This window comes from Lepeophtheirus salmonis, chromosome 4, assembly GCF_016086655.4.
Source record: "Lepeophtheirus salmonis chromosome 4, UVic_Lsal_1.4, whole genome shotgun sequence".
In the NCBI taxonomy this organism is placed as follows: domain Eukaryota; kingdom Metazoa; phylum Arthropoda; class Copepoda; order Siphonostomatoida; family Caligidae; genus Lepeophtheirus; species Lepeophtheirus salmonis.
In genome coordinates this window covers 20,903,934-20,931,305 of record NC_052134.2, presented here as the reverse complement: position 1 = coordinate 20,931,305, position 27,372 = coordinate 20,903,934, and the positions used below count along the sequence as shown (strand labels likewise).

The 27,372-nt window shown below is 30.3% G+C and overlaps 1 protein-coding gene, 1 long non-coding RNA gene and 1 pseudogene across 3 annotated transcripts; 1 reads left to right on the top strand and 2 right to left on the bottom strand.

Annotated features, from left to right (window-relative positions):
* The first annotated feature begins 1,640 nt into the window (after nucleotides 1-1,640).
* Nucleotides 1,641-26,603, top strand: LOC139905167 (uncharacterized). Its single transcript, XR_011779703.1, has 2 exons — nucleotides 1,641-1,867; nucleotides 25,039-26,603. It is a non-coding gene; the product is annotated as an uncharacterized lncRNA (long non-coding RNA).
* LOC121116999 (DNA repair protein RAD51 homolog 1 pseudogene) lies at nucleotides 3,830-6,062 on the bottom strand (annotated as a pseudogene).
* Nucleotides 19,730-24,029, bottom strand: LOC121117000 (probable glutamate receptor). Of its 2 annotated transcripts, none has more exons than XM_040711326.2 (13): nucleotides 22,431-24,029; nucleotides 22,063-22,373; nucleotides 21,866-22,003; nucleotides 21,719-21,800; nucleotides 21,501-21,662; nucleotides 21,342-21,427; nucleotides 21,122-21,274; nucleotides 20,919-21,057; nucleotides 20,681-20,758; nucleotides 20,484-20,617; nucleotides 20,303-20,418; nucleotides 20,098-20,253; nucleotides 19,730-20,038 (listed from the first exon to the last, which is right to left on the bottom strand). In XM_040711326.2, exons 6-13 carry the CDS (start codon nucleotides 21,390-21,392, stop codon nucleotides 19,804-19,806), a joined length of 1,062 nt encoding a protein of 353 aa, XP_040567260.2. In that variant the 5' UTR covers nucleotides 21,393-21,427; nucleotides 21,501-21,662; nucleotides 21,719-21,800; nucleotides 21,866-22,003; nucleotides 22,063-22,373; nucleotides 22,431-24,029; the 3' UTR covers nucleotides 19,730-19,803. The 2 variants fall into 2 exon arrangements, with proteins under 2 accessions (XP_040567260.2, XP_071743802.1); XM_071887701.1 differs by having other exon boundaries at nucleotides 21,501-21,800; nucleotides 22,063-22,186; nucleotides 22,247-22,373; nucleotides 22,431-22,626.
* Nucleotides 26,604-27,372: the final 769 nt, after the last annotated feature.

Genomic DNA, 27,372 nt, shown 5'->3' with positions numbered 1-27,372 from the left:
AAAATTCGAACGAATGAGATCAAGGATCGAAGATTAAGAAAATTGAGAGACCAAGCACAAGAAGATGTTAATTATCTAAAATTGATAAATTTTATTAAAGACGGTTATGGAAGTAATATCAAAAATCTTCCTGAAGAATTAAAACTCTACTGGAATTTGAAAGATACTCTATCGATTTATGAAGGTTTGATTATCGTCAATAATAAAAGAATTGTTATACCAAGAGTAGCTCGGAAAGAAATATTGGAAAATCTGCATGTATCTCATCAACGCATAGTGAAGACTAAGCAGCGTGCCAGAGAGATAATTTATTGCCCGGGAATAGATATGGACATCGAAGATATGGTGAGAAAGTGTGAGGAATGCCAGAAGTTATTACCTAGTTTATTAATGGAGACTCAAATTAAAGGACCAAAAATGACGAGACCATTTCCAGCAGTAGCTGTGGATATATTTTCTGTAAGTGGAAAGAATTTCTTGGTTTATGTAGATAGACTTTCTGGATATCCTGCTTTACATTATTTTGAGCTTAGTGGATGGACATCAAGAGTGATTAAGAAAGTAATGGAGAGATTCTTCATTGATTATGGTATACCTGAAGTTTTAGAATCAGATGGGGGAACACACTTCTCGTCCAGGGAATTTCAAGAATTTTTATCCTTTTGGGGAGTTGAATGGCGATGTTCTTCTCCACATAACCCACAATCCAATGAATTGGCTGAAGCTTCTGTGAAGAAGTTAAAATATTTAGTAAAGAAAACTATGAATGGAAATAAGATAGATCAGTCAAAAATCAATCTTGGAATTTTAGAAATGAGAAATACTCCGAGAATAGAAGATGCATTGAGTCCAACTAAAATCATCTTCGGTCGTAGTACTAGATCTATTATGCCTATGCTATCTGAATTCTATCAAAAGAGAAGCCAAGAACTTTGTTAGGTTCCAAACCCAATTTTGAAAAAAGAAGATGAGAAGAAGTTATCCGTATTGAAGATCGGTGAATCGGTTCGGATACAAGATCATATAACCAAAAGATGGACCCATCTAGGTACAATTGAAACACAGGAATCTCAAAGGCGATATCTCATGCGTATGAAAAATGGTCGTCTTTGGCATCGTAATAGGAGATTCATCCGTTTGGATTCAACAGAAAGGAACAAGCGAATTTCATTTCATATAACTTAGATTTGTATTTTGTAATCATTGTCCTGGGGGGAAAAGGGGATGTTAAATATATTCATAGCTACAGGTTTGGTGACCTATGTATAAATGTTCCGTGTGTATTTTGTGTATAATAATATATTAATATGAGAGTCGTTTTCTGTATTCTCCGCGTGTAAAATAAAGTATATATATAAACTCCATATCCTCATACATCTCATATCCACGTATATCATAACTATATAAGTATTAATGGTTACTATGGCCTTAACTATTCCGTATTAACCCATTATCTTATTTTGCATTTATCAAGGATGACCATCTTGCCAAATAAGATCAAAACGACCCGCCATTTTAATTCTTATTAGCTATAAGTAATTCCAAATTGTAAAATGAGTATTCTGTATTCAGCTCACAACATTCAACAGATATTGCTTTTTTTCACCGCTAGGGAAATAAACAAATGCACATTGAGAGTTCTAACATTGTCTATGTTAATGCAAGAAGTAGCGTATGTAGCTATAGCTCTCTATATTATAAGAGTAAAGATCAGTAACGTTAAAGATTTGATGATGTGTTGTTTTCTATATCAGGGATAACCAAACTACAGCCCGAGGGGCAGATCCATGAGGCAACGCCAGTTCATCCGGTTCACCGACGATACTTGAAGTTACTTGATGAAACTTATGAAACACGAATCTTGGTGGTAAAGTTAAAATTTTAATATTATATTTTAAATACTTGAAGATCCTGATTGCTATATGCTTTAAATTTAAATATATTGTAGTGTATTTTATGCGTATTATCTTGTAAAAAAACTATTTCGGTTTTTTTTTTTTGGATTCGATATCGAGAAAATCATGTTTAATTTGCGATTCTGATTCTTATTTATTACTTTTATTCAACTAATTATTACAATTCAATGTTAAGAAAAAAATACCCCTCCCTCTCCCTAATTTATGGAATTTTTGCTGTTTACGAGATAGTTCAATTTATTTTTTCAACTTTTTTTCTAAAAATTTAATTATATGTAAATAACGAAGTTTTTCCAAAAATGCAATATTGGATTTTTTTTTCTTTGGAAAAAATTTATATTTGAAAAATTTAACTTTTTCTTTATAGATATGGATTTTTGTAATTTATTTGAAAATCAATTTTATAGTCAATTTTTTTTTTAAATATATTCGAAATTTTTCCCAAAAAATTTAACTACTCAAATTAAAAAAAAAATAATAATAATAATCAAGCAACTACCAAAAGCCAAGCCAAGCCAAAGTTATATCATAGCCCCTCCCCCCTATGATATAACCTTGTGTACGCCCACGATAACAATGGTATTTTAAACGATTAAAAAATCGGCTCCGGGATTTGTATTTTTAATTTTTCCCATCACTAATTAAATATGAAGCGATGCCTGAGGATGACAAATAAAAACACTTGAAAAAGTACTTTTTTGTCAATTCATGATAAAAAGATCCGTTTTTATGTTTTATGTTGCAAAAATGTTGTTGTAACTTGTCCAAGTGTTATTATTAGCCAATAGCCATAGCCATACAGGGGCAGGCGGACGTACGAGGACTGTTTTATAAACAAAAAGCATGTTTGGTTTTCTCTTAGACAATAAGTTGTAAATCAATTATCAAAGAAGCATAATTATTAAAAATAATGAAATACCAAAAAAAAAAATATACTTGGATCATTGGACTTGTTACATTCAAAATATTAACACTTCTTAGATTAATACTGATTGGACCAAATGCCTGTGTTATCAATTCTTCCTTATTTAACATCTTGTGCAGGAACTTTTTAAAGATTTATGAAAATTTTGATTATATTTTGAATAAATAGCTTATGTTGAAAATCGATTTAAAATGATAATTAAACACAAGAATCATAGTTTGGGTATTCAAGGTGAAGTGTACTCACTATCACGATTTCATCATCAGCAATTTTGGTATTTTTTGGTCAGGGTGTGATTCTATTTAAAATAACAGGATTTTTAAAACTTAGATGTATGGAAAACGTTCGTGCGTATTTATGTAAAAAGTAAAAATGTAGCATGAAAACATAATTGTGAATAATGCGGCGTCATTTTAACTATTTTGTAATAGTGTTTTCATTGTATTGTTTTGACAATAGTTAAATTATAGCAGTTGACTTTGAGAGTATTTTAAATCAAACATTTTTAAAATCAATTGAACTTGAGGTGAATAATGTTACACTGAAGTTCGAGAATCCCTCTGAAAGGGCATCCAAACTGACCCACTTTCTCGCTTAAATGTAAAATTTTAGACATAAGAGTTTTTGTTTTTTATTTTGTGATCAACACCCTTTCCAAAAATTATCAAAATCGGTTATGACCCCGTCAAAAATTAACAATAAGTTGGAACACTTTACATAGAAGGCCTCGTTTAAGAATCTTTGATTCTTAAAGGGATTAATTTCAAAATATTATTATCTTCTTAAAAACAAAAATTGTGGAACCATATTTTCACAATTTGGAAATTATAACATGTTAATAGATGTAAGAGCACAAAGAAACATAAGCACGTCTCAATATCAAGCAAGAACATATGTAGGAATTTGACCCTTTTTAATCCTCAATTATATTCCCAAAAAGCTCCTCATTGTTACTTTCCCCCCTCATTTGTAAGCACATATATTTGTATTTACACTTCTTTAAATATAATTTATTGGAATTCAATTACCAAGTATAACGTGGAATACAATAATTAAATATATAATTTGTTTATAAATACCAAACTTAAGATAAGCTCGTATAAATGTATCAATAGACAAGCATTATTCTTCTTTGAAATCTCCAATACCTTCAGCAGTGATAGTAAAGATGGCCTCCTCTTCTGCAAGACGTGGAGAACTGTAGATTTTGCAAATTCTCTCTTTACCTCTTCCCTTTCTGAGATAGAGCCTAGTAGATGATGTATGAGCCATGATACAATCCCCAATAGGTTTTTGGGAATCAGTAGAGAACGTAGCAGCTCCACCGATCTGACCAACCACTCCATTTGTTATAACAATACCTACTCCCAATGCATCCGCCAAACGGTGCAGTATACATAAAAATCGAACTAAATCCATTTTTCGAGAGGAGTATTCCCCTCTGCCCGAGTAGTTTGTTCTATAAAGTGATGTGGAATTGTCCACAATTATAAGTGCGTAGTTTGACCCCGCAGCCATGGCAGAAGCTGTAATGAGCAATTGATATTGATCATCCGTGTTGTAAGCTCGAGCGTAGGCCACATTGTCCAGAACGTCTCTTCCAGAGAGATTGTATCGCTTAGCCACAGCCAGTAATCGTTCTGGACGGAATGTTCCATCTGTGTCAATGTAAATACACTTCCCTTCCGCACCTCCTTGAGTAATAGGCAATTGGCAAGTGACGGCCAAAGTGTAGCAAAGCTCAGATTTTCCAGTTTTAAACTCTCCAAAGAGCTCTGTGATGGATCCAGTTTCGATTCCTCCTTTGAGAAGTTTGTCCAGCTCCTTGGACCCTGTCGTGATTTGAATTATCTGCGATTGTCGCATGTGCAATTCTGTTGCCGAAATGTAGACAGTGGGAGTGGCTTTCTCCCCTTCTGCGAGTAATTTATCCGTTTTCTCCTCTGAAATGGTCTTGATGGCATTGATTACCTCTAGTGAAGAGGTGGAAGACTCCTCTGTCCTCTTATCACGGGATTCTTCCTCCATTTTTAGCTCATTTCAACTTCCTACTAATAAATTAAATCGAAATTGTATTTACACTTAATGCTTGGCTATTATCTTCTCAAGAATGGAGGAATAATTATCACACCTTTAAAAAAACGTTCAAGTTGACAACAGTAGCCAAACTCTAAAGCTAAAAAAAGTGTAGGAGTTCCAACCCTAGTCCTAAAGGGAGTAGGAGCAATAAGTAATGGTAAATAAGGGTTTTTAGTTAATAATTAATTTAAATTTTTGCTAAATATAAATTTAAAAGGGCCATTTCAAGTAGTACTAACACTTGGATATAGATTTGTTCACAGGTCGAGAACTTTTAGGTCCAGATCTGATACAAGAATTAGAAAAGATAATTGTCTTAAATTTTAGAAGTAATTTACCGGAAAATTCGGGAAATAAATAAGATTCAAAGTAAGGTTACATAAATTATTTTTTTCGACTACCATCCTTGGATTTTTATTTTTGTTTCTTCCAAAAAATTATAAGCACTAAAAATCTTCTTTTTTTTCATTGTATTTACTGCTTAAAAATGCCGAAACAATAAATAACCCAACCATTAGAACATAATTATTAGTTATTGTTGTAGAAATAACCATACAGCGGTAGGCAGGGGTTGTGCTGGTGCCCCCCTAAAAAAACTGGAATTTGGTTTTTTTCTGAAAAACAATTTTCATTTGACTAATTAAGCAGCAGAGCAAAAAATTATTTTCAATAAATAACAGGGATGAAAAATATTAATTTCTGGATTTTTTCTTGAAAAATAAATCCCCCCCAAAAAAAAAAAAAATATATATATATAATTGTTGATATAGATGAGGCTCCAAGCACTAAACAAGATAAATTGATATAAATATTATCAGTTTTTTAACTAAAATAAGCTATTAAGGCTTTAAAATATTCTGAAATTTCGTTGGATATTTTAAGATCGATTACTCGAATCTGGTTTGGATCTCGGATATCTTCAGAAAAATAAAAGATTACTTATATCTTACCTGGGTTCTTCGGATCTAAGATCTGTCTTAAATCTAATAGTGATATCTAGTCAGGTCGTAGCTCCAGAGTCCCAGTTCTTTCCTTTTTGCTTCTAATATTTTGATTGCAAACACTTTCAGAACTCATGAAAGAAGTTACTTTAAAGAGTACTCTATACCCAGTGAAAAATTTGTAATGACCGTGGGAAATATATTTTAAACATTTCCCTTCTCCAATTTATAGGGGTCCGTGAAAAGTACTTTGTATTAACCTGAATAAAGAAAAAAAATGAAACATTTGAGAGAAAATTTGTTAAAATATTGCCTGAAACTTGTATCTCTATATTTTTTTTTAGACTGGAACCTTGAATGTATTATTATTGGTCTTCATTAGTCTATATAATGCTAATAAATTATTTTTTACATGGTAAATGTTGTTTTATTGAAGTCATATACTGTTTTTGAGAATAGGTTCTCCATTTATATCAAGCTACTCCATAACCAGATGGCCTGAATAACTTTTATCGACTTTACTCAAAGATGAGTCTTATTGGAAGGGGATGTCTTTCTCATGGAGCTTATTCTTGTCTCGGCCTCTTTTATTTTTAGGGAATGATAAACCAGTCAATTTTAATACCCACTTCAAGAACAGGAACATATTAATAAAATATTCTGGAATTACCTTGAGAGGACAGGTAGGCCCTTCCTAAACATTCATCCAGAAAACTTTGTCACAGCCAATAGGATCTTTGCAATTAGGAGATAAAAAACATGTATCGGCCCACACAACCCCTGTTATATTGCACTTGAGTGAAAAAATCAACTCCTCCCATGTTTTTGGTCTCCAAACGGCTTCATAGGGTGGGTGGGGAAGATTCAGGTATTGAGAAAGAGGTAATGATGAATCCTTTGATAAACTTAAGGGAGAAGTGGATGAGGTATCGTATTGCCACAAATACGTATTATTGTGTTCTTTTTCTTTTTTTAGCGATCTGTTTCAAACTTTAAATGCTGGAATTTTATATTGTGTCTCTAACTTAATTTTATGCTAAAATTATGTTAGACTCGAACGCAAGTTTATACTGAACTTAAACCCATTAAGGACGTAGGAGTATTTAAATACCCGCGTAAATTTATTAGGATGACTACTATAATTTTGAACCCTAGAACAAATTTGAAACCCTTTTAAAATAAACTCCTTCAATATTTTTATAATAGGATGATATTTGAATTTATTACTTTAAAAGAGGGAATGATTATTAAAAGAAGTCATGTTTTTTTTTTTTTTGTTAATTCAAAAAATATAAATTAAAAAAATAATAAGTTTTTTATATTCATAATTATCTATCGTTATACTACTAAGGTTACAAGAGGCAGTAATAAGAGTAATTTAGTATTATTATTATTTTTTTTTTTTTTTTTTGGGGGGGTTGCAATGATGAGACTTAGTACATTACCTTACTTAACCGGATTGATATAGTGTGAAGAATCCAAGAGAATTAGAATTATTGGGATCTTTTTCGACAACAACGAAACATTTATATTATAATTATTAGTATATAGAAGTATTTTCTGAATGTTTTTTTAATTTTCTCAATTAATTTTATGATTTTCTTCTTCCTCCTTAGTCCGAGCAACGCCGAGTAGCCCTTTACTAGTATAATATACTCTATCATATAATAGTATTTCATTTTCTTATCAGACAATTATATTAGTATAAATTTTAACGCTCCGATGATTAAAGTACTAAAATCAATTTAAAAATAATGATTCAGAACATACACTTTCAAATAAATATATTATAGCGAAAAAAATCAATAATATATTAAGAATAAGTGGATACTATGCACTAAATATGAAGTGCTCATTTGAAAAACATCGAATTAAAATAAGATCTTAATTTGGCATTTATCTTGAATGTAATAAAAATAGAGTTCAATGTAAGTATTTTGCTAACATAATCGAATATGGTGCCTTTAGTAAGCCTCTTTTACCTTGTAATTTTTACTTTTATATAGTATGGAATAGTTAGTAATACTGACCAATAATAGTCATTTAACTAATAATAGGAATGATTTTGAAGTCTCTACTCGCCCGATAAGAATTTCAATAGCAAAATAGCATTTTAAGTCCAAAATAAAACGGAATTAATCAATGAATCGTAATATAATTTTGATACATTCAGTTCGAAAGATCCATCCAAATAACAATGAATTAAATGTATTTCCATGCAGTTCAGAACTTTTTTATCCGCCATTGGCTTCTGGTATTTATTGTTAATTATTAATTAACACTTATCAGTATGAAAAAACACTGAACTTAGATCCGTTGTGACGGAATCAAAAAAGTTGTCAGCTAACGTCAACCAGACTGCGTTGCAAGTTTCTTATGGACAAAACAAATATATGACCTATGTAAGTCGATGATTCTCTCTGTACACCAATTAAACAACTGAAACCCTACTTGAAAGACAATTCATGCTTGTAAAGGAAATAAACTAACAGTTGAAGCGAAAATTGAAAGTTCATTGTGTAGCGGAACTACCTGTAGGTGGAGGAAAAAAAACACTTAAGGGAACTACTTATAAAAACTCAATGATCATAATGATGAATATATCACATATTTCATTGCACATTATTCCTTTTTTTTTGAATGATTTTTTACTATTTAATTGTATATCCCAAACTTTTCTCCAAAATTAATCCGAAAAAGGCCGAAAATTAGTTCTTATGTATCATAGCCAAAATTTCACAAAAATAATAAAATGACCAATTCTGACGATTTAGGCATCTCTAAATAACCAAGGATAATGAAATTATTAGACTGTATTACTTACTCTATAATAAAACACTGGACAATAATAACACAACAGTATTTGGTATAGAGGTATATCAATGAGTTCTATATTCCGAATGTATCATTTTGTCTTTATTTTATGAGGTAACCTTTCCTCCAAAAAGAAACAGAAAAAAGGCCCGAGATCATTTGGTAGTTAGCCAAATAAGTAAATCCTACCAACTGTTATATATCTCTTACTACTTCCAAACTATCAATGTCATATTATTTCTTCGCCATAAAAAAAAGTTACATACTATTAAAATCTACTCAGTATTTTATTCGATACTGTATTATAATATTGCTTAGTAATATTTTATTAAAAGAGTAGTTATGATAAGTTATTATACTATTTCTATGAAGAAATAGCCGAAATTTCTTCATAAAAATAATAAAATGACCAATATATATACTATATAAACGACAAATGATCAACAAGAAATTGTCTTCCTATTCCTTTGGAAACGGAGCATATGTTTACAATAAGTATAACTTATTAGTCATTACTTGTGTATTTATAAAAAAGAATAATTTGTGAAATAGTTATAGTTCAAGGGAGAAGGGGAAATCGAAAGCTGACAAAAAAATACGTAGGGTATTTTTGTATTAACGAGATAACGCCGTGGTATAATATATATAACTCAATTTCGAGTGGAATTGATGGATCCTCAAGTTATAAAGTTTTAAATCTTTAAAGTTTGTAAATCTTTCCAGGAAGTCTTACTAATTGAGGAAAATGTAACTTTAGAGAAGCAATACGATAATGTCTTTAACATATAGCTTGTATTGCAAAACTATACCCCAGATAACTTTATAATTTTTGGGGTGTCTAAGTTACTTTCTTTTCAAAACATTATTCAGGTATTTAGTAAATAAAAAAATAATTATAAAAAAATTACATATGTTTCTCCTGTATTCGTAAGTCGGGTTTGGAATAGACAGACAAGTTGTACGGTTGACCGACTCCTACTACATTTTTAACATCTTGTATAATTTTATAATATTGTTATTTTTTAGATTTATATATAATAATTATTTTATTTTATCATTCCATGCATGGTTTGAGATGTTTGATCGTCGCCTTTTAATGATTTTATACAGCTTCCCTTGTTTATTAAATGGGTTCTATAAATAACACATAAAAGTTTTTGAAATACTGAAGTATTCAATAATATTGGTGTGATTAGAAAGAAAATTAAATGCTTTTTCATATTAATTAAATAGTGAATTGGAATTAGCTGTTTTTACATAATTTGTGGATTTATTTTTTTAACTTTAAGTATTTATTTTCGTTAATCTGATCATAATACGTGGAATAATTTTTATCAAAAAATGATCGGGTATTGAGTTTCCCCGACATAACCCTGGATAGCTCTAACAGGTACATGATTCCCACAAAGAAACTTGCGTCCGTGATAATGAAGGGCCTCGTCGTTTGCAACGGAAATAAGATGAAACCAATCTGGTTCCCCACCAGATATTCCCTTAAATCTGACGATTACCTCGACATCATCAAGTAAAAGGTAGTCTTGTGGCCCAGAAATTTTCCAGGGAGGGGTCCGTCATTTTCCAGCAAGAAAGAGCCCTCGCTCACACAGCTAAAGCCGTACAATACTTTCTCAGCAAGAAATTCCTCAATAACGTTGATTAATGGACTAATGACTATGGGCCCCTATAGTCCTACCCCTAATCCACTGTATTGCATTATCTAGCCGCATATAGATGCAAAGTCTGTAATGTTTGTAACCTCAACGTGAATTCCCTCAAGGCCACGGCGGATAAAGCCTAAGTTGATATATCTGTTGACATTAGTTTTAATAAAGGTACGTAGATTTAAATCTTATCTAATTATGGAATGAATAAATTTTTAATTAAAATAAAAAGCATCTTCTTTATATAAAATACCTTAGTGTTGTCATCAAATTTATCATAAAACATTTAAGGCTCACACATTGAATTCTACTCTTTTCAACGGAAGAAAAGAAAAACTTTTTCCTTCATCCCCCCCATATGTAGGTAAAAAGAAGAAAAGGGGAGTAATAATATTCTTGTACCAACATGATCGCCCAGTACCTTCAGAAAACTAGCACCACCTTCGGACCTCGCCTTGAGCGAGGCATCACCGCTGAGAGAAGCTATATTGATTAAAAATGGTAATCATAAGTATACAAATCTATTCCATATTTATATATATGAATTGTGATGTATATATAAGTAAATAAACATAGATGCTACAAATGGGTTAATTTTTTTCGACGACCCGGTATAATGAAGAGATAATAATAATATTGTTCCTCTGGGAGTAAAGATAGATCGGATAAACTCTCTTTATTTTTACAACTCCGTTTAAATAATTATGAACAAATATTTGGTGTCACGAATAAGACCAATTATATTCAGAAGGTCATAACGAGGCCAATTCGAGTCAAATTAATTATTGGAAGGCCCTGAATTATAGGCAATATAATTATAGGCTCGAGTAACTCATCCCATTCCTCAAATTTCAACATAAATTCCATAATGGAACAAATATGTCATTTATAGTTGACTCACGACAATATGATCAGGTATGTTTTTCGGAACTTTTCAAGTGAGTCTACGATAAATACAGTCTGGCACATATTGTGACGTCATTAGATTTAATGTATCTATTATCGTCTGGGACTTATAAAATTTGTTATTTGTCCTAGGGCTAACAGAAGTATTGACTGTTTGCAAGTACTTGTGTTGCGTAAGATTACGTCAACTGTGGTATGCTTATAACTTAAAAAATTTACTGTTATATGTATCCTTATACTCATATAAATATGGTTTATAAATAACATTTAATATTTGCAAATTGCAATATTTGTAACTTGAAAGTTAGTAATTAGCAAGGTAACTTGAAATACAAGGTATGTCAATTACGCATATTTAGATGACTATTTAAACAACCAAATGAAGAATCTGTGAGAACCATAACGAAACTAAAATACAACAGCATTCCTACAAAAATTAATGACTGTTCAAATACTAATAATCAACACCGAGGGGGATAAAGCGTCGACTTTCATTTGCCAAACTGAGGATAAGGATAATTCCGTTAGTAGTAATATTCTCATTATTCCAATGGAAACTGAAAATGAGATCGATTACAATCGAATAATAAGCATAGACCATGCATATACATTTCCATCTTATATTAATTTAGCGAAAATCAAATATGATAATTTGCAATCACCATTAGACAAAATCCATTATTTTGACAAAAAAAATGAAGAAAAAAAAAGATAGGGAACTTCGTCAGGCAAAGTTGAAGTTAGTTACTGCTACATTTAAGTTGAACTAAATTCTAGATGCAATCTGTGAGAAAGAGTTGTTCACTCCACAAAGTATTTCTGTTCTTGAAGACCACTTTACGTATGTTCATTACGGGCAATTAATTAATTTGCAGAGAGTATGAGCAAAAATACTCATTTTTCTCAAGAAGTTAAGGATTTCGCAATAACTCTACATTACTACAGTCAAAATGCGTTCAAATGAGTTTCTCGATTTCTGAATCTTCTAAATCAATAGTCCATTCAGAGGCATGTTGGGAACATAGATTGCTACCCTGGGGTTCAAGTCCCTGCATTCGAACAATTGAAACGTGTGAGTGTGTACCCAAATTTTCAAGAAGCCAGTATATGTTTGGATGGGATGCCAATAAAGCAAATTTGAATCAAATTTGACAGCAAAATAGGGTAGTGTTTCGGTTACGTTGATTATTGAGGACAAAGCTGTAGTTGGTAAGAAATAGAAGCGAATGAATGTTTGATGGCCATGCTTGTTGTTTTAAAAAGCTTTTGGAAAATACCTGTTGCATACTTCCTTATTAAGGGAATCCAATCAAAAATTCTTCCGGGAATTATACGCCAAGCAATTACCTTTAGTTTTGAATCAGGGGGTATGATAAGAAACATGGATGGCGCAAGATATTATATATCAGCATTCAATGCACTTTGCTGCAATCTTCAACCATGAGTAAATTGTTGAAAATTTAAGTAGCAAATGCTTATCGAAATATTTATAATATTTTCAGAATATTAAAAACATGACAGCAATATTTCCTCATCCTTACACAAATTCCACCATAATCACTATTTGTGATCGCTGTCCAGTTAATGTCAGATTCAGTTGCCAGGTAATTAAAGTGGGCCCATGATAATTTAATTTCTGGATTGAAAGTGAGGTGGTTCTAGTGATAGCTGAATTTTTGGAGCTAGATGACAAAATTCTAGATATAATGAACAGCCGCTCCAAATATGGGGTTGACCTAAAGGCAGGATTATCTCCGACTAATATATCACGCGCAGAAGAAATACTTCATAGGTTCATTAATATGGATGATGTGCTTGAGAGGAGTGGATGGTATGATAGTTATTAATTCCAGGCGTTGGCATTGATCTGCTAGGTCTAATCTCCTGTATCTATTCTCTGAAGCATCTCATGAAATCTGGGCATACAAAATTGGAGAATATTTGCTCCCATAAATTACAACAAGATCACCTTGAACATCTTTTTGCTACAATTTGGTAGATAAATGGTTAGTGCTATAATCCTAGTGCTCAACAATTTCGTTTTACATTCATGTAATAATAATAAATATAGTGTTGTTTACTTTTATGTAAATCATATTTTTAATTTGAATTATTTAAAAAAAAGATTCTATGCAGGCTGGAATGGAGATAATACATAGTATAAACAGTATTTTTGTACAAGATGATACCTTGTTATTGGTAATTTCTAACATTATAATACCAACAAATAGTTGCTAGTTATGAACAAAAAGACGTCAGTGACACACGCTTTGTGATTGCTAATCAAGATGAAGATTCACTTAGCAAGTCCCTTCATCTTAAAGGATTTTTATTGTCTGTCTGTAGATTTTGCGTCGCCACAATTTCATATATCGGAGGATATTGAGTCTTCACCCTACAAAAAAATATGAAATGGGGTTTATGTAATGCAGCACTGTTTAACAGGGAAGAGGATCCTTCCTCTAATTCAAATTTAATATCATATAAGGATTATTGCACTGACAATCCATGGAATGACCTAATAGTGCCGTCTACTTTTCCTTTTGCGAGGGGATATTTAGGACATACATTGACTCACTTTCCAGCATCGATGTCCATAAAAAACTCATTGAAGTCCTAACTAATATATATATGAATAAAATATTCGGAAATTTATCGACACATGCCCTGGAAATTTCAAAAGGTGTTGACACTACCTTACATTGGTACATTTGATTTCAAAAAATATCTGATCCTTTGTTCCAAGAAAGTTGTAAAATACTTGTTAATTAGGTGTAACATTGGAAAAGATGCACTTCATAGGTCTAGAATTTTTCAAAATGTATAATATTTTATACAATTTCAAAATATTTTTTTATAAATCATATGATTAATCAGTTAGTCAATATAGTTTAAAAAATTCTTATTTAAAAAGCAATATTAATTATTTAACACAAGGATTCTAGTTAAAAGACCAAGAATTGCAAATTCTATTAAACCTTTAATTATTCCTCAAGATAAAAATAATCCTTTTATTGTCTTCAATTTAAATAAATTAAATTCAGATCTTCATTCAACGGGGATTCTGCTCTACTAGAAATATATTATATAAAATTCAAATAATATATGAACAAGATCACATCTCTAAACTAGGTATATAACAGGGCTGCGGAGTTGTGACCAATAATACCCGGCTCCTGACTCCAACACACATTTTTTTGACAATATGTTTTATAGACTACATAATTATTATTGAGTCATTTGACTCTAGAGACTATAAATATATATTTAATTTATAGCTATATGTAGTTGCTGCTAATGACACATTACTAATATAACTAATAACTTATTAGTTGTATGTAGTAAATAATTGCACCAGGTATTAAAAAAAATATTTGGAATATAAGATATTTAACAATATGAACAACAATCAACAGGAGCAACAATACTAACAGCCTCTCATTGCATTACTCTTTATTCTGATGGCATTGACTATATCACTGACTCTTTTGCTCACCTTGTTTTCCTTTTTTCCCCCTTTGTCGATGGAGTGTGACGTCAAAGCTATTAAATACAATTAAATTCATCGATTGAGTTAAATTTATTAATGTGTGGCGATAGCATTATAGCAAGTTGGGATTTTTTTTTTTGATGAAATAGAGAAAAACACATTATAAGTTTTTTTACTTCAATAAAAAACCAAAGAGAAATATTTAAAGAGTCAAATACAATATTAAACCACTAAAAACTGTCTTACAAGTTATTAATATGATTTATATTTGTTTAAATTTTTACATGAACATATTATATACAAGTTCAGTCAATTTGATAGTGTGGTATTTGAACTTAAAATCCAATTTTGATATGATCAATATAATCAATTTCGGTTGTTAGGACATATTCTTAACAAGTTAATTCCTTTCTTAATCTTTCGTTAATCTTGCAACATGAATCCTTATACACTCTTCAATAATAATAATTTTCACGTCATGCCGTCTCAGTATCTTTTATGATCTGTGTTACCAAATAACCAATTTTTATCAGGTTCAGTTAACCATAAAGGCTCCTAAGAACTTTATCATTTTTTTTATATAAATATATATTTTTTTTAAATATAAATGATAGTACTTATATCAACAGATACGTTTATCATGCTGTCGCAATATTGAGGAAAAGTATCCCAGCTTACTTTTATGTTATCGCCACAGAGATATAAGTAATTGATCTTAATGATCAAGACTAAAATCTTTTTCAGTTTTTAAGCAAACTTAACCACTTTTTGAATAAAATCTCTAAAAGGGGTTGAATTTGTTGGTTAAAGATTTATGTTCCGATATGAAGAACCAAATTCAATCTTAGTACTGATGGGTGGGGTGGGGGAGGTTTTTTTTTTGTTAATATCTAATTGAATTTTATCCCAACTTTTCGGATGCAAAATAATTTTTTAAGCACTTTGAAATAAAAAAAAATAAATTCCTCCCAACCTCCACCCCTTACCCCCAAAATTATTTTTTCACCCATGAATGCGTATTTTTTTTTCTCCCTGTTGTGCTTAAAAGATCATTTTGCATCCGAAAAGTAGGCTAAAATTTAATTTGCTCATTTTCATAAATTACCCCCCTCTGCTATTAGTAGATATGAAATGATATTATAACTTATAAGTAAATATCAGGCTTGTAAGCGTTCCGTTCAATTTTTCTTTTTTCTTTCAGCAATTATCGTTCAGCCATTATTTTCATCCTGTTCAGGGTTTCAATAATAACTGGAGTATAGGGAGGTTACATAAAAGTATATTAAAAGAATTAATATTTTCTTCTTTTTTTAATATCAGCTTACTGAGTTTACTAGCTAACTCTTGTCCATTAATAATAATATTTTTTGTTGTATTTATTACTTTTACCCTACGGAGGTTTAATAAACAAGTTGGAGGTAGAATATATTCAGCAGGTGCCTTTTAGGAGGCTGGGGCAAAGACAAGAGGGGGTTCCCTCCTAGGTTGGGATTTATATATAAATTCAGGTTGTTTAGGGTTTTACTGAGGTTAAATTATAGAATGTTATATAATAATTTATAAGGATTGTACAGTTTACTGTATACATACATACATACACTAGCGCGCTCGTTAAATGAAGCTCTATAGTTTTTGATGCACACAGAAGTCGGATACTCCAAATGAAATTGCCAAATTAAATTGAATGTAGAAAAACGGAACGCTTTCATTTATGTCTGGGGCACCAAAGCTTTTTTTTTTGTCTTAAAAGTCTATGGGAATCATAAAAAAAATGTTTCAACTCAAGTTAAAACATTAATAGCCGACTAAAAATTATAATATTTTATTTTCATAGAAGTAGAATAGCTATGCCCACTGTGATTCAATCATATCGATCTTCTCTGAATCCCATTTATAAACATAGATGAATGAAGTCATAATTAATTATTAAAAAATATATATATAAGTTATGACCAACTCTTAATAGTACTGAGTCATTCTAATAAAATTGCATACTTGTTGCACGTCAACCTTAAGGAATGCTGGAATAATTTTTCTCAAAATGGAACATTTTCCAATAAATAATACTTAATTTCAAAGAACAAATAATTCTGATTAATCCTTTGTAGATATTGTACTTAAAGTATCTAAAATTCACTGCCACATTTATAGAATTAAGAAATTATATTTTTAAGACAATACTGGGCCAAATGAAGTCAAATAGATAAAACAGTTTTTAAACTACAGTTAACACTCTCTGGGGTATTTCAATTCATCCCTGAAATTTGAATTTCATGCCTCTAATTTACCGTAATATCTCTTTGAGATATTGTTTGTCATTTTATAATTAGAAATGATTGAACCTTTGTATTTATGATTCGTGTACTTTTCATAAAAATAAAGGTGTGTTTTTTTTTAACTAAATATGTAGGCGACATTGAAAATATACATTGCAGCCAAGATCAAAAGAAATACTATTAACATTGATTTGAACCAGTAACGTTAAACATATTATCTAACTCAAATATCCACTCAATGTGAAGTACTTTAAATCCATACGAAAAATTACTGACAAAAATATAAAACAATGAGCGTGAGAATGTGTTTCATTGAGTACAGAGCCTTATAAGAAGAGTTACGTCACAAGATTTCAGCGCCCCCTTGTGACGGATACCAAATGGTCCAAAAATAACTTAATACAATAAATGAGTACTAAAAAAATAATTTTATTGAGCTTAATTATTATAAAAAAATGGAATAATTACCATAATAATAATTTCTTTAACTTACTTAATTTCACATACACATTCTTCGTCTTCCCAAAGTTGAAGAAGCTATTCTATTTTCTCTGATAATCGTAGTTTACATTCGTAAATGTATGTGCATTCTTATACTATCATACTTAGATACAGTAAAAAATAAAAATCTATGACATTTGGCGACATTTATAGACGACTTAATTAATGGAATTACTTCAGTTATTGAGTTTAAAGGCGGATTTTGGAATGTGAAGACTTGCAACTTAAAAATGTTATATGGTTTGAATTAAACTTTGATTCTGCGTCCCAAATTTTGACATTTTTTCTCCTTCAACTTCTTCTTTAATTCTTTTATTTCTGCTTCATAGACTCCAAGTTGGATTTGTATGTTGCTATTTATTTCCTTTAGATGTTTTACATCAGGAGAAATATCTGTAATACATACAATTATTATTTTCTAAGGATAACGTAACTAATGCAAAAAAATAAATATCATTTTAAGAAGTTTCATCTTCTATTGTTGATGAAATTAGATTCATGTCCACTAAGTCTATTTCTCTATTTTCAGAAGTAGGAGGTTCCAAATAAGGAGTAAAATATGTATCACCCTAAAATTGTGGATATCCTTTTTTTACATGAAATTCGAGATAAAAAAGTTGCTTGAGATTTCCATAATTATTAAATTTTCTCAGTATCAGCAATGTTCTCCCGAATTCAATGGGTTTGTCATTTCTTCTCCTTATAAAAGTAAAAAATGTGCGGTATTGAATATGTTGAATTTAATTAAATTTAATATCTATTGCATTTATACTTTAGTTGACAGAGGAAATAAAGAAGTATTTTCTTAGGAATGCTACATTTTAACGTGATTAGATACAATTAGACTTCAGTTAATCGAGAAAGAAATATAATTTTAGAAATTATGAAACCAGATTTCAAAATAAAAAATGTTGTTTCAACGAATATGTAGGACAGTTGTCAAAATTAATAACATTTTTACACGAGTACATTCTTCACATGGAAAGCAGTTTTCTTAAATGGTTATTGAAGAGTGGTGCGTAACGTCAATGTATATGTCTTAGCAAGTAATAAAGTGGTAAATTCATCCTGAAAACAAAAAATCTGATTCTTTCAAAAACTATCAGGATAAAATACTTTTCTACAGGATCAGTGTCCAAAAATTAGAATCATCTTTGAGGTCGCCTATCCTCAGATCCACTGATCAAAGAAAAATAACAAAATTGAATGCTGCATTGTAAATATTTCTTAGTATAGGTAAAAAAGACATAAGTCTAATATTATTTACTAAAAGAAATATTTATATTCATATTATTTCTCAGATTTTTTTTCTCAGTAATCCATATTTGTTTATTTATTACATGTCATCATCTAATTTAACGAAAAAAATTTACAATATTAAAATTTAAAAAAAAATTCTATGATTATATTTGTGCACGTAGATATTTTTGTAATGAAGACTAATGTATTTGTTTATTTTGTCTGCTCCGTCCCATGTGTATACTCAACGCCCTTAGTGGACACATAGTTGTTGTGTAGAGCACAACTACGGTCTAATATTAATCACATAATCTTCGTTTTGCCACTAAGTATATAACTATGGGCCGAAAACACATTACCCCGCCAAGGCTTTACATTGCTGCCATACATTTTGTTCAATTTTTAACGTTTTTTGAAAACGAGGTTGCAGTTGGAGAAATAAAGCTGGTTTCATTGTCTATGTTCGCCCACACGCCATACTTTCTATTTCTATCTTGACATCGAAAACACGTAAGTGAAGAGTTGAAATTCAATCATCATAGTAATAAGAAAAAACCTTTCATAATGATCTTCTCCAGCCTTCCTCCCATAGTCCACGAATCAACTACGAGATACACCATAAGAGACAAATTCACAACCTCCTCCTCATACTGAGACCTTTTATCCACTTCAAAAGTGCTAATTTTCCGAATATCTCGAAAAAGTTGAGATCCCTCTCCTCCTAATCCAATAATATGTTCTTCGCTTTGCGAAGTTATTTCCAAATTATTGAAAGATCACAATAATTTAGTTCCAACTTTTTTCTAACGTAATGACCCAATTTAAGTTAAAAGAGATAGTATGACGTGCAGCCAAATTTATAGCTTGCACCCAAAAATTCATTCAGAATACTTTATGTTTGGAACTAGACTTGTTTTGAAGACCCAAACTTGTAATTATTTGATTAAATAGAAATGAACTAATAATAATTTGACATTATTCTTTTACCATAATATTATATTTGATTATTATTTTGCAAATTAACAATTTTAAGTACTTAGACATTTCTAAATAATCTAATAAAATAATTTTTCTCCTGTAAATACCATTAAACTCATTCCAAATCCAATACTTGCTATAAGAAAAATCCCTTGTAAGTGATCCATAGAAATGGGAGGACGTATATTCGTGTACACTATTGATCCTTGAACTCTTGTTTTTTTATCTTTGTTATTCACAACGTTTATATATACTTGAGAAAAATCCTCCTTCCATTTGTTTATGAAGCCCATTTCCAGAAACATTTGTATTCTAGAATATATATTATATAAAAAACTTTTCGTAATTTTTGAATAGAATTACTTCCATACTTTTGATTGAAATGCTTTAAAATAGGAAAATTCTTCCTCAACACGATTGCATATGCTGAGGTGTAAAACTTTGATTTTGATTTGTAAATAAATTGTAAATCATGTGCCTGAAGGTAAAACTGATTAAAAAAGTCTCCATCCATGATATATGCATATCTAAAAAGACTACATTTATTAAAATCCTTTGATTGAATGAATAACCTACTTCTTATTTTCATTAACGGTTTTTAAGCAATTCATATGATTCGCACATGTATATCCCCTCTCATATGCCTCTCTCCATTTCCTTCCAATACTTTCGTAAGTTGCATCTTTTGAACCCTACAATCATATAATAGGTATATCCTTTTATTCCTGAATTATATTTTTCTAAATAATATTGAGACCTCAAATAAAGATGTAAAAAACGTTCCATTTAAAATCAAAAGGTTCAAATCACTGTTTGCTAGTTCTTTTAATGTATCAATGGGCTTCTCCATATTCGTACGAGTTAGAAATGAGACCAAACTCCCACCATATGCTTAAAATGTAGAGTAAAATCATAATTAATTAATTATCCTATACTGGGAATTAATGTACTTACATGCAACAATACAAAATGAGCATAGGAACCAAGTTCCGAGAATTATTCTTAATGATGTCCTCTTGGGATGAACTATACCTACAAAATACTTTTGTTACTTCTCTCACTCCATTTCCAAATAAAAAGTAACTTTCATTAAATCCCCTTAAATTATTACACAAAACACAACCCATTGTCATTTTTACAATCTGTTCTTAACTTTTCCATTTTAAAAATAGATACTTTATAAAGTTTTTACCTTGTTTAAAAAAAGAACCCCAAATATTTATGAAGGCTAAAGACATTTGAATCTTGTTTCCCTCATGGACATAAAGAATTGTAACGAAACATAATAAGAACAATACCATAGTAATCAAGCCCAAAAACCATAAATATTTCTAATAAAACAATAATTAATTAGATTAAATATCCACTATAATTATTATATGGGGATATATTTACTCCAAAAGGCCAAAGAAGTGAATGCCATTTGGGAAGTTCTTGTGGAATGTGCGTAATAAATGTAAGGTATGACTCTGAATAACCCAAGGTAAAGTCAATTGCCACTTCACGCTGAAATTGTCGTGTTAATGTTCCAATGGCAACGTCTGCTTCCTGTTTGTTTGTTTTTAAAGAATGAAATTGTATTATTTATCCTAGAAATGCTTGGATTAGTCCTTACTTTTCTTTGAGCCATTCCAATGAGCCCGTTCCAACTTCCATTTTGATTCATTTTCCCCCCATTTGTTGTCAATGCTCTTTATCAATCTATAATTTAAATAATGATACCATACATTATCAATTACACTTGTTTATAGAAATATGTACTTGGTGTTAAAACCTAAGCTTTCTCGCACACCATCCACAATTTTTTTTTCAAATCCGTCTACAATATTTGGAGATATTTGGAACAGAAAAGGTGGGTGCATCATATAAGCCACCTTTAAATAGTAGCCCATCAAATTCATATTATTATCGTGGAATTCAAATTTCTTCATAAAATCTAGGAAAACAAAGTCGAACTTTGGTTAAAAAATTATGAATTTCTAAAAATTATACCGGATCTCTTATTTGACCAAATATTCACCAATACAAACTTTTCAGCAGCATATGGATTGATTTGATATACATTGACAATACTCTATGAATATTAAAAGGCGTTACTTTCAAAAGCATAAGTACCTATTACAACTTTGAATCAATTACTTGTACATTTGATGAAGGCAAAATTACTATTGCAATATGAAGTATATCCATCAAGGCTTCAATTCCATGCACATCTGATAAGGAGTTGACAAATACAAAGTATTGGTAGGGATCATTTGTCAGAGAGCGGTCCCACACCTAGGTATATAAATAATGTAATTATCCACTTTCAATTCCTATTTAAAGTTTGAATTTACCTCTCTGAAAAAAGACACGATATAATCTTTCGGTCCAAAAACTAGATTTTGAACGCAGGATTTTAAACGCAGCATTTCTAAGGAATTAATCCATGAACTAATGCTGCTTTGATAATTTACAACTCTTTCGAAGATAAAGGGCATGAGAAGATGAAATTATGTGCAAAAAGCAAATACTGTTTACCTAAACTCCTCTTGAAGATTTTGAAGTACTTTGTTCATCTTTAAATTTTCAAATGAGAAATTCACAATAAAAATGGAGCATTCGGAATTAACCTCGGTTATCCGTGATACAATGGCATTTAGTGATGCTAATATTTATTAATGTACTATGGATGCATAAATCTCGATCTTTCAACTCAACTTACAATTGTGTTCCTCATTTGTTTGTCCTCCAACGGAAGATATGGAAAATATCCAAATAAGTAAGTAAATTCTCATTTTTTAAACCTCTTTCCGAATTATGTTCTCGTAGAGGTTTTGAATGCTGCTTTGCATTGAGTGAAAGGACGGAAGCTGAGATTACTTCCATTTTTGTTCGTATATGAAATAACCTGGAAAGCCAGATAATTATTTTTTAGATTTATAAAACATTTATTTATTTAAATGCTATACATACACGTAACTTTTATATATAATGCAAATCCTTTGGTTGTTGTTGTTTGTTTTGCATTAATAAATTAAAATCGTCAAAAAAACTTTTATTTCAATGACAAAGTAAAAACTTTGGATTTTATCCATCATGTTTAACAATTTTGACTGCATATATATATATTGAAATCAATAAAGAAAAGAAAATAAATTCATACTTTATTTAAAAATCAACACGAAATAATCATGTTAAAATTCATAGACAATATTTACTTTTGAATAGTTACTTTAGGAATAAGTAAAAAATGACTTACCGGTTTGTTAATGAAAATATACCCAAAATTGACATTGTAACTTTGACAATTTGAATAATGTTTTGGAGGAGAGCAGTTTAGCTGTCATGACATTTGATTAGATTAGCTGCAAGGAGCTATTAGAGGAAGGAAATAAACAAAAATCCCACTCCGTATCTAGCTCCATATATAGGCAGAAACAACTCAAATATCGATCCTCAATTATACCTTGAGTCTGACAAGGACTTACCTCTCTGTCATTCATGAGCAAAGCTGAAAATCCAGTGTGGAAGGGACATGTTCAAAAAAAAGAAACTGAAAATCAACATGGTAACCCTAACACTTTGAAGAATGTTATGGAGGAGATAAAAAATAATGTTCCTCAGCTACAATCAGCTGTGACAATAGAGGAATGAAAAAAGGATATAAACAAGGATATTTGCTAGAATTACTTCGATGTCGATCCCCAATTCTACTCTGAGTCCAAAAATGACTTACAATTATAACTCCACAACACATTCTCAGGATTATGCTCCGTCTTTTATGTGGAGACACGAATATTCAATCAAGTTTTGAATATAAATGTATCTATTTAGGAAAGGATGTTCACTACTCAGGAATTAAATAATAATGAAAAATGCTAAGGAAAATAAAATTCATTCTTTGTGCTACCAATTACAAATTAACGTGCCGGCTAAAAAACACACCGGATTTACATATATGTTCATGAGGAAACACAAATTATACTAAGATGTTTTTTTCTCGAGAATTAAAGAAGAATAATTAAATCAATGGACAATGCAAAACACTACAAATAGCCCCTGTTTAGGTCATATTTTCTATTATTCTAAGCATATGAAGGGAACGTTTAAAAATGATAAAAATGACATTTAAAGACAAAATTAATTGTTTAATTATAGCAGTAATGAATGCACGAATTACAAATCTGTGAACATTAATACTTTAATATACATATATATTTTTATTTCATAATTTAAGGTAAAAATTATATATTTTACTACATTTTATTGTATGTTCAACCTTACTATCTATCTAATCACTAATCTATTTTTATGCTCCAGCAATAGTCTACGAGCATATGCACATCCCATCTTCCCTCATAGTGTTTTTCCTTTACCATTACATCTTGATGAAATCTTTTAATGTAAACATTAGGTTTTAGAATTGGCTGTAGTTGTATAAATGCCCCGTTGTGTAGTTGTGTTCGTTGCCTTTTATAAATATTTAACTTTCACGTGGGGTTTAAAATATTTTTCGAAAAATTTTTATTTTTTGAAAATAACAATGGATTATTTTAATTTTTTTCGAAAAAATTTAATATTTGAAATCAAATTTTTGGAAAAAAATTTCAAAATTAAATTTTTTGGAGAATAATTTCAATAATCTATAGCTATTCACAGAAAATTAATTTTTTTTGGAAAAACATTTAAAAAATCAAGTACAATTTACTCTTAAAAAGCAAAAAATTCTTAATTTTTCGAGACTACAGCCATTCCAGACCACCCCCTGCAACAGTTACAAAACGGGATGGTTACTATATGGATTTTTTCTCCAACATCAAAAAAGCTCAATCTTTAAAATTTGTAAAACCATTTTATAATATAATGCAGATAGTTGTCCCAAAAAAACAATGTTTATTGTAAACAATTCTTTGAATATTAAATAAAAAGGGATTAAAGGAGTAAAAATAACTTTTTTTGAAGGATTATTGTTGTGAAAATGCATTTTTTTATTGTTTTTACTGTTAAAAATATAATTTGAATTATTTTATACTTTGCAGTCAGTTGATACAATTTTATCAAAATTATAATTTTATAAAGTGATGAGATATTTTAACGCTCTTCTCTCTAACGCTCTCATATTTTAACGTTCTTCATATGTTTTATTATATTGTATTATTTTATATATATTCATTATCATTACAAAAAAGATTTAAAAAAATATAACGACAATAAGTAACCTAAAAAAATGAAATCCATAACATTGATAATTAGGCATGGTTTGCATGTAATTCAATGGCATAATTATTAGACGGCCATGTAAGTATAAAAAATATTATTTATATTTTCAGGCCTTCCAGACTCGTTTTGCTGGTCCGCTGGAGGACAAAGATGCCCTTCTCGCAGCTCTCAGTTGTCCAAAATTCAAACTTCGATGTAGAGAGATTAAAGTAAGAGGGAGCGAGTAAAATAGCTTCTGAGTAAAAGAATGCCACAGAACTGCTCTTGCAGTAAAGAACCCTGCCAGTGTGCCCACTTCATCTTCCAGCCAAAGTGAGATGGACTTTTTCGATTTAGAGGCAGAGCGTGAGGAGACCTACTCTACAGAAAAGGGAGTCATGGACTACCTGAGGTCAACATATAACCTTCAGAATCTCCATCAGTTTTGCAATATCAAGAAAGTTTTCTGGAAGGATAATACTCCAACTCCATCAAGTCCTCCTCCTAGGCGGCTTAGTGCTCACTCCTAAAAGTAATATACTTTAGACAGGAAATTTGAAAAGCTCATTTTAACGAAAATCAACAACTGGGTTGCTCACCCGCTGCACTATTTTTTTTAATTTTTTTTTACAAGATGTTTATGTATATGTGGTTTTACACAGCATTTTGTAAAACCACTCTTTGCTGTACTAATACTGGGTTCAATCGAGTACTTCAAAGTTATTTTTTCCATTAGTGTGAATATATTCGTTATTTTTTTTATGAGAAACAAGTATTTATGTTAAATTTGAAAGAAAGTCTTTCTATTTTTATTTTTGGCAAGGAAATAATTTTTATGTAGATGAAGTAAGACATGGTTGATGTTGCTCTTTAAAATGCAATTCTATAAAGTGTGTGTTTGCCAAAACCCGTTTTCATTTATATGTTGCCGGGCGAGGGGCAGCTGAGGAGGAATTAAACTAATAAAATAACATGAAGTTTTACTGAAGTTACTTTGCAAATCAAGTAGTCAGTAAAGTAACTAAGTTACTTTTTGAAGGAGTAGTGAGTAATCAATAGACGGATCTACTTTTTCCAAGTAACTGTAGCAACTTTGATAACTATGCAAAACGATATGAGCTCTTCTATTTCTTCGTGAGTCAGCTTTTGTTCATTGAAGAGGAATACTTTGAGGGTTGAGGTTCTTTACAGTCCTCATGTGAAACAATAAATGATGATGATAGCAGTCGAACCTCATCCTGTACGAATAAAGAAGCAAACAGAGGCAAGGAGATGAATAGATGGATTCCTCTTGGAAAACGAACTAGCTCATGAATACATGAGACAGTTTCACAAATAAACAGTCTTTTTGCCCAATAATTAATTATTACCTTTAATCTTGTATCAAGTCAAACAGTTTTCCTTGCTACAAGATGATTGTTTACACTAACCTATATATTTTCTGAAAAGACGTAGACTCTCCATGTATATTGTGTTGCCTAACTAGAGTCATGATGGCCTTAAAAATAAGACTTTTACATAGTTTCTGCTGTGATGCATAGGAACAGTAATAATATTTGAGTAAAATTCATCTATATTTTGTTATCTGGGATAAAATTAATAGATATATTAAAATATTTGTTAGATGATAAAATTTAACGTTCTATATAAGCTTATTATTTCGTTAAAATAAAAGACAATAATTTATTACGTGAAATGACTATAAGTTTTTTATTCATATAAAATTCTATTTTGTATACATCAAAGAGGATTACTTTCAGTAGGATATTTCATGTAAAAATAGTATATTGTGAATTTATAAGTTTCTTGTTTGGGCAGAAGAAAGTTAGTAGCTATATGATATTTCCTTGACTATGATGAAATATTTTTTCCGTAAAATAGAAGAAAACTACTTCAGAATGGAAGCGCTGATAACAAAGACTCAAGCGATAATTTATGCATGCAAATCAAAAATGACTACTCTTTCATTAGGTCTGAACAAAACAATCCTGTGATATATGGACAGTATTAAATTCATATTTTGATTCGATATAGCTAGGGGACTTCTCCCCATCAATTAACAACTCTAAGATCTTTCATACAGTTTTAAATAACTCGAGAAAACTCAATTCTGTAGTAATGTAATTTTTGTAATTCTAAACAACAATACAATTCTATTCATTTGACCAATTTTATAATTTAAAAAAATATATATATCATTCTTACAAACATTGGGTACTTGGTATTCGAGATTTATTGATGATGGCATCATTTAACGAAGATTATTAAATTTTTAGAATTATAAGGCTGAATAAGGTGCGTTCTTAAAGCCGTAAAGTTTTACGGGGAAATAGGGATAACATATATTTTTAAAATTTAATTAAGGAAATTTTTTGTGAATAGCTGTTGATTTTTTAAATTTTTTTCGAAAAGAACTAACTTTTAGGAAGTTGCAATGAAATTTTGTAATTTTTCCCAAAAAAAAT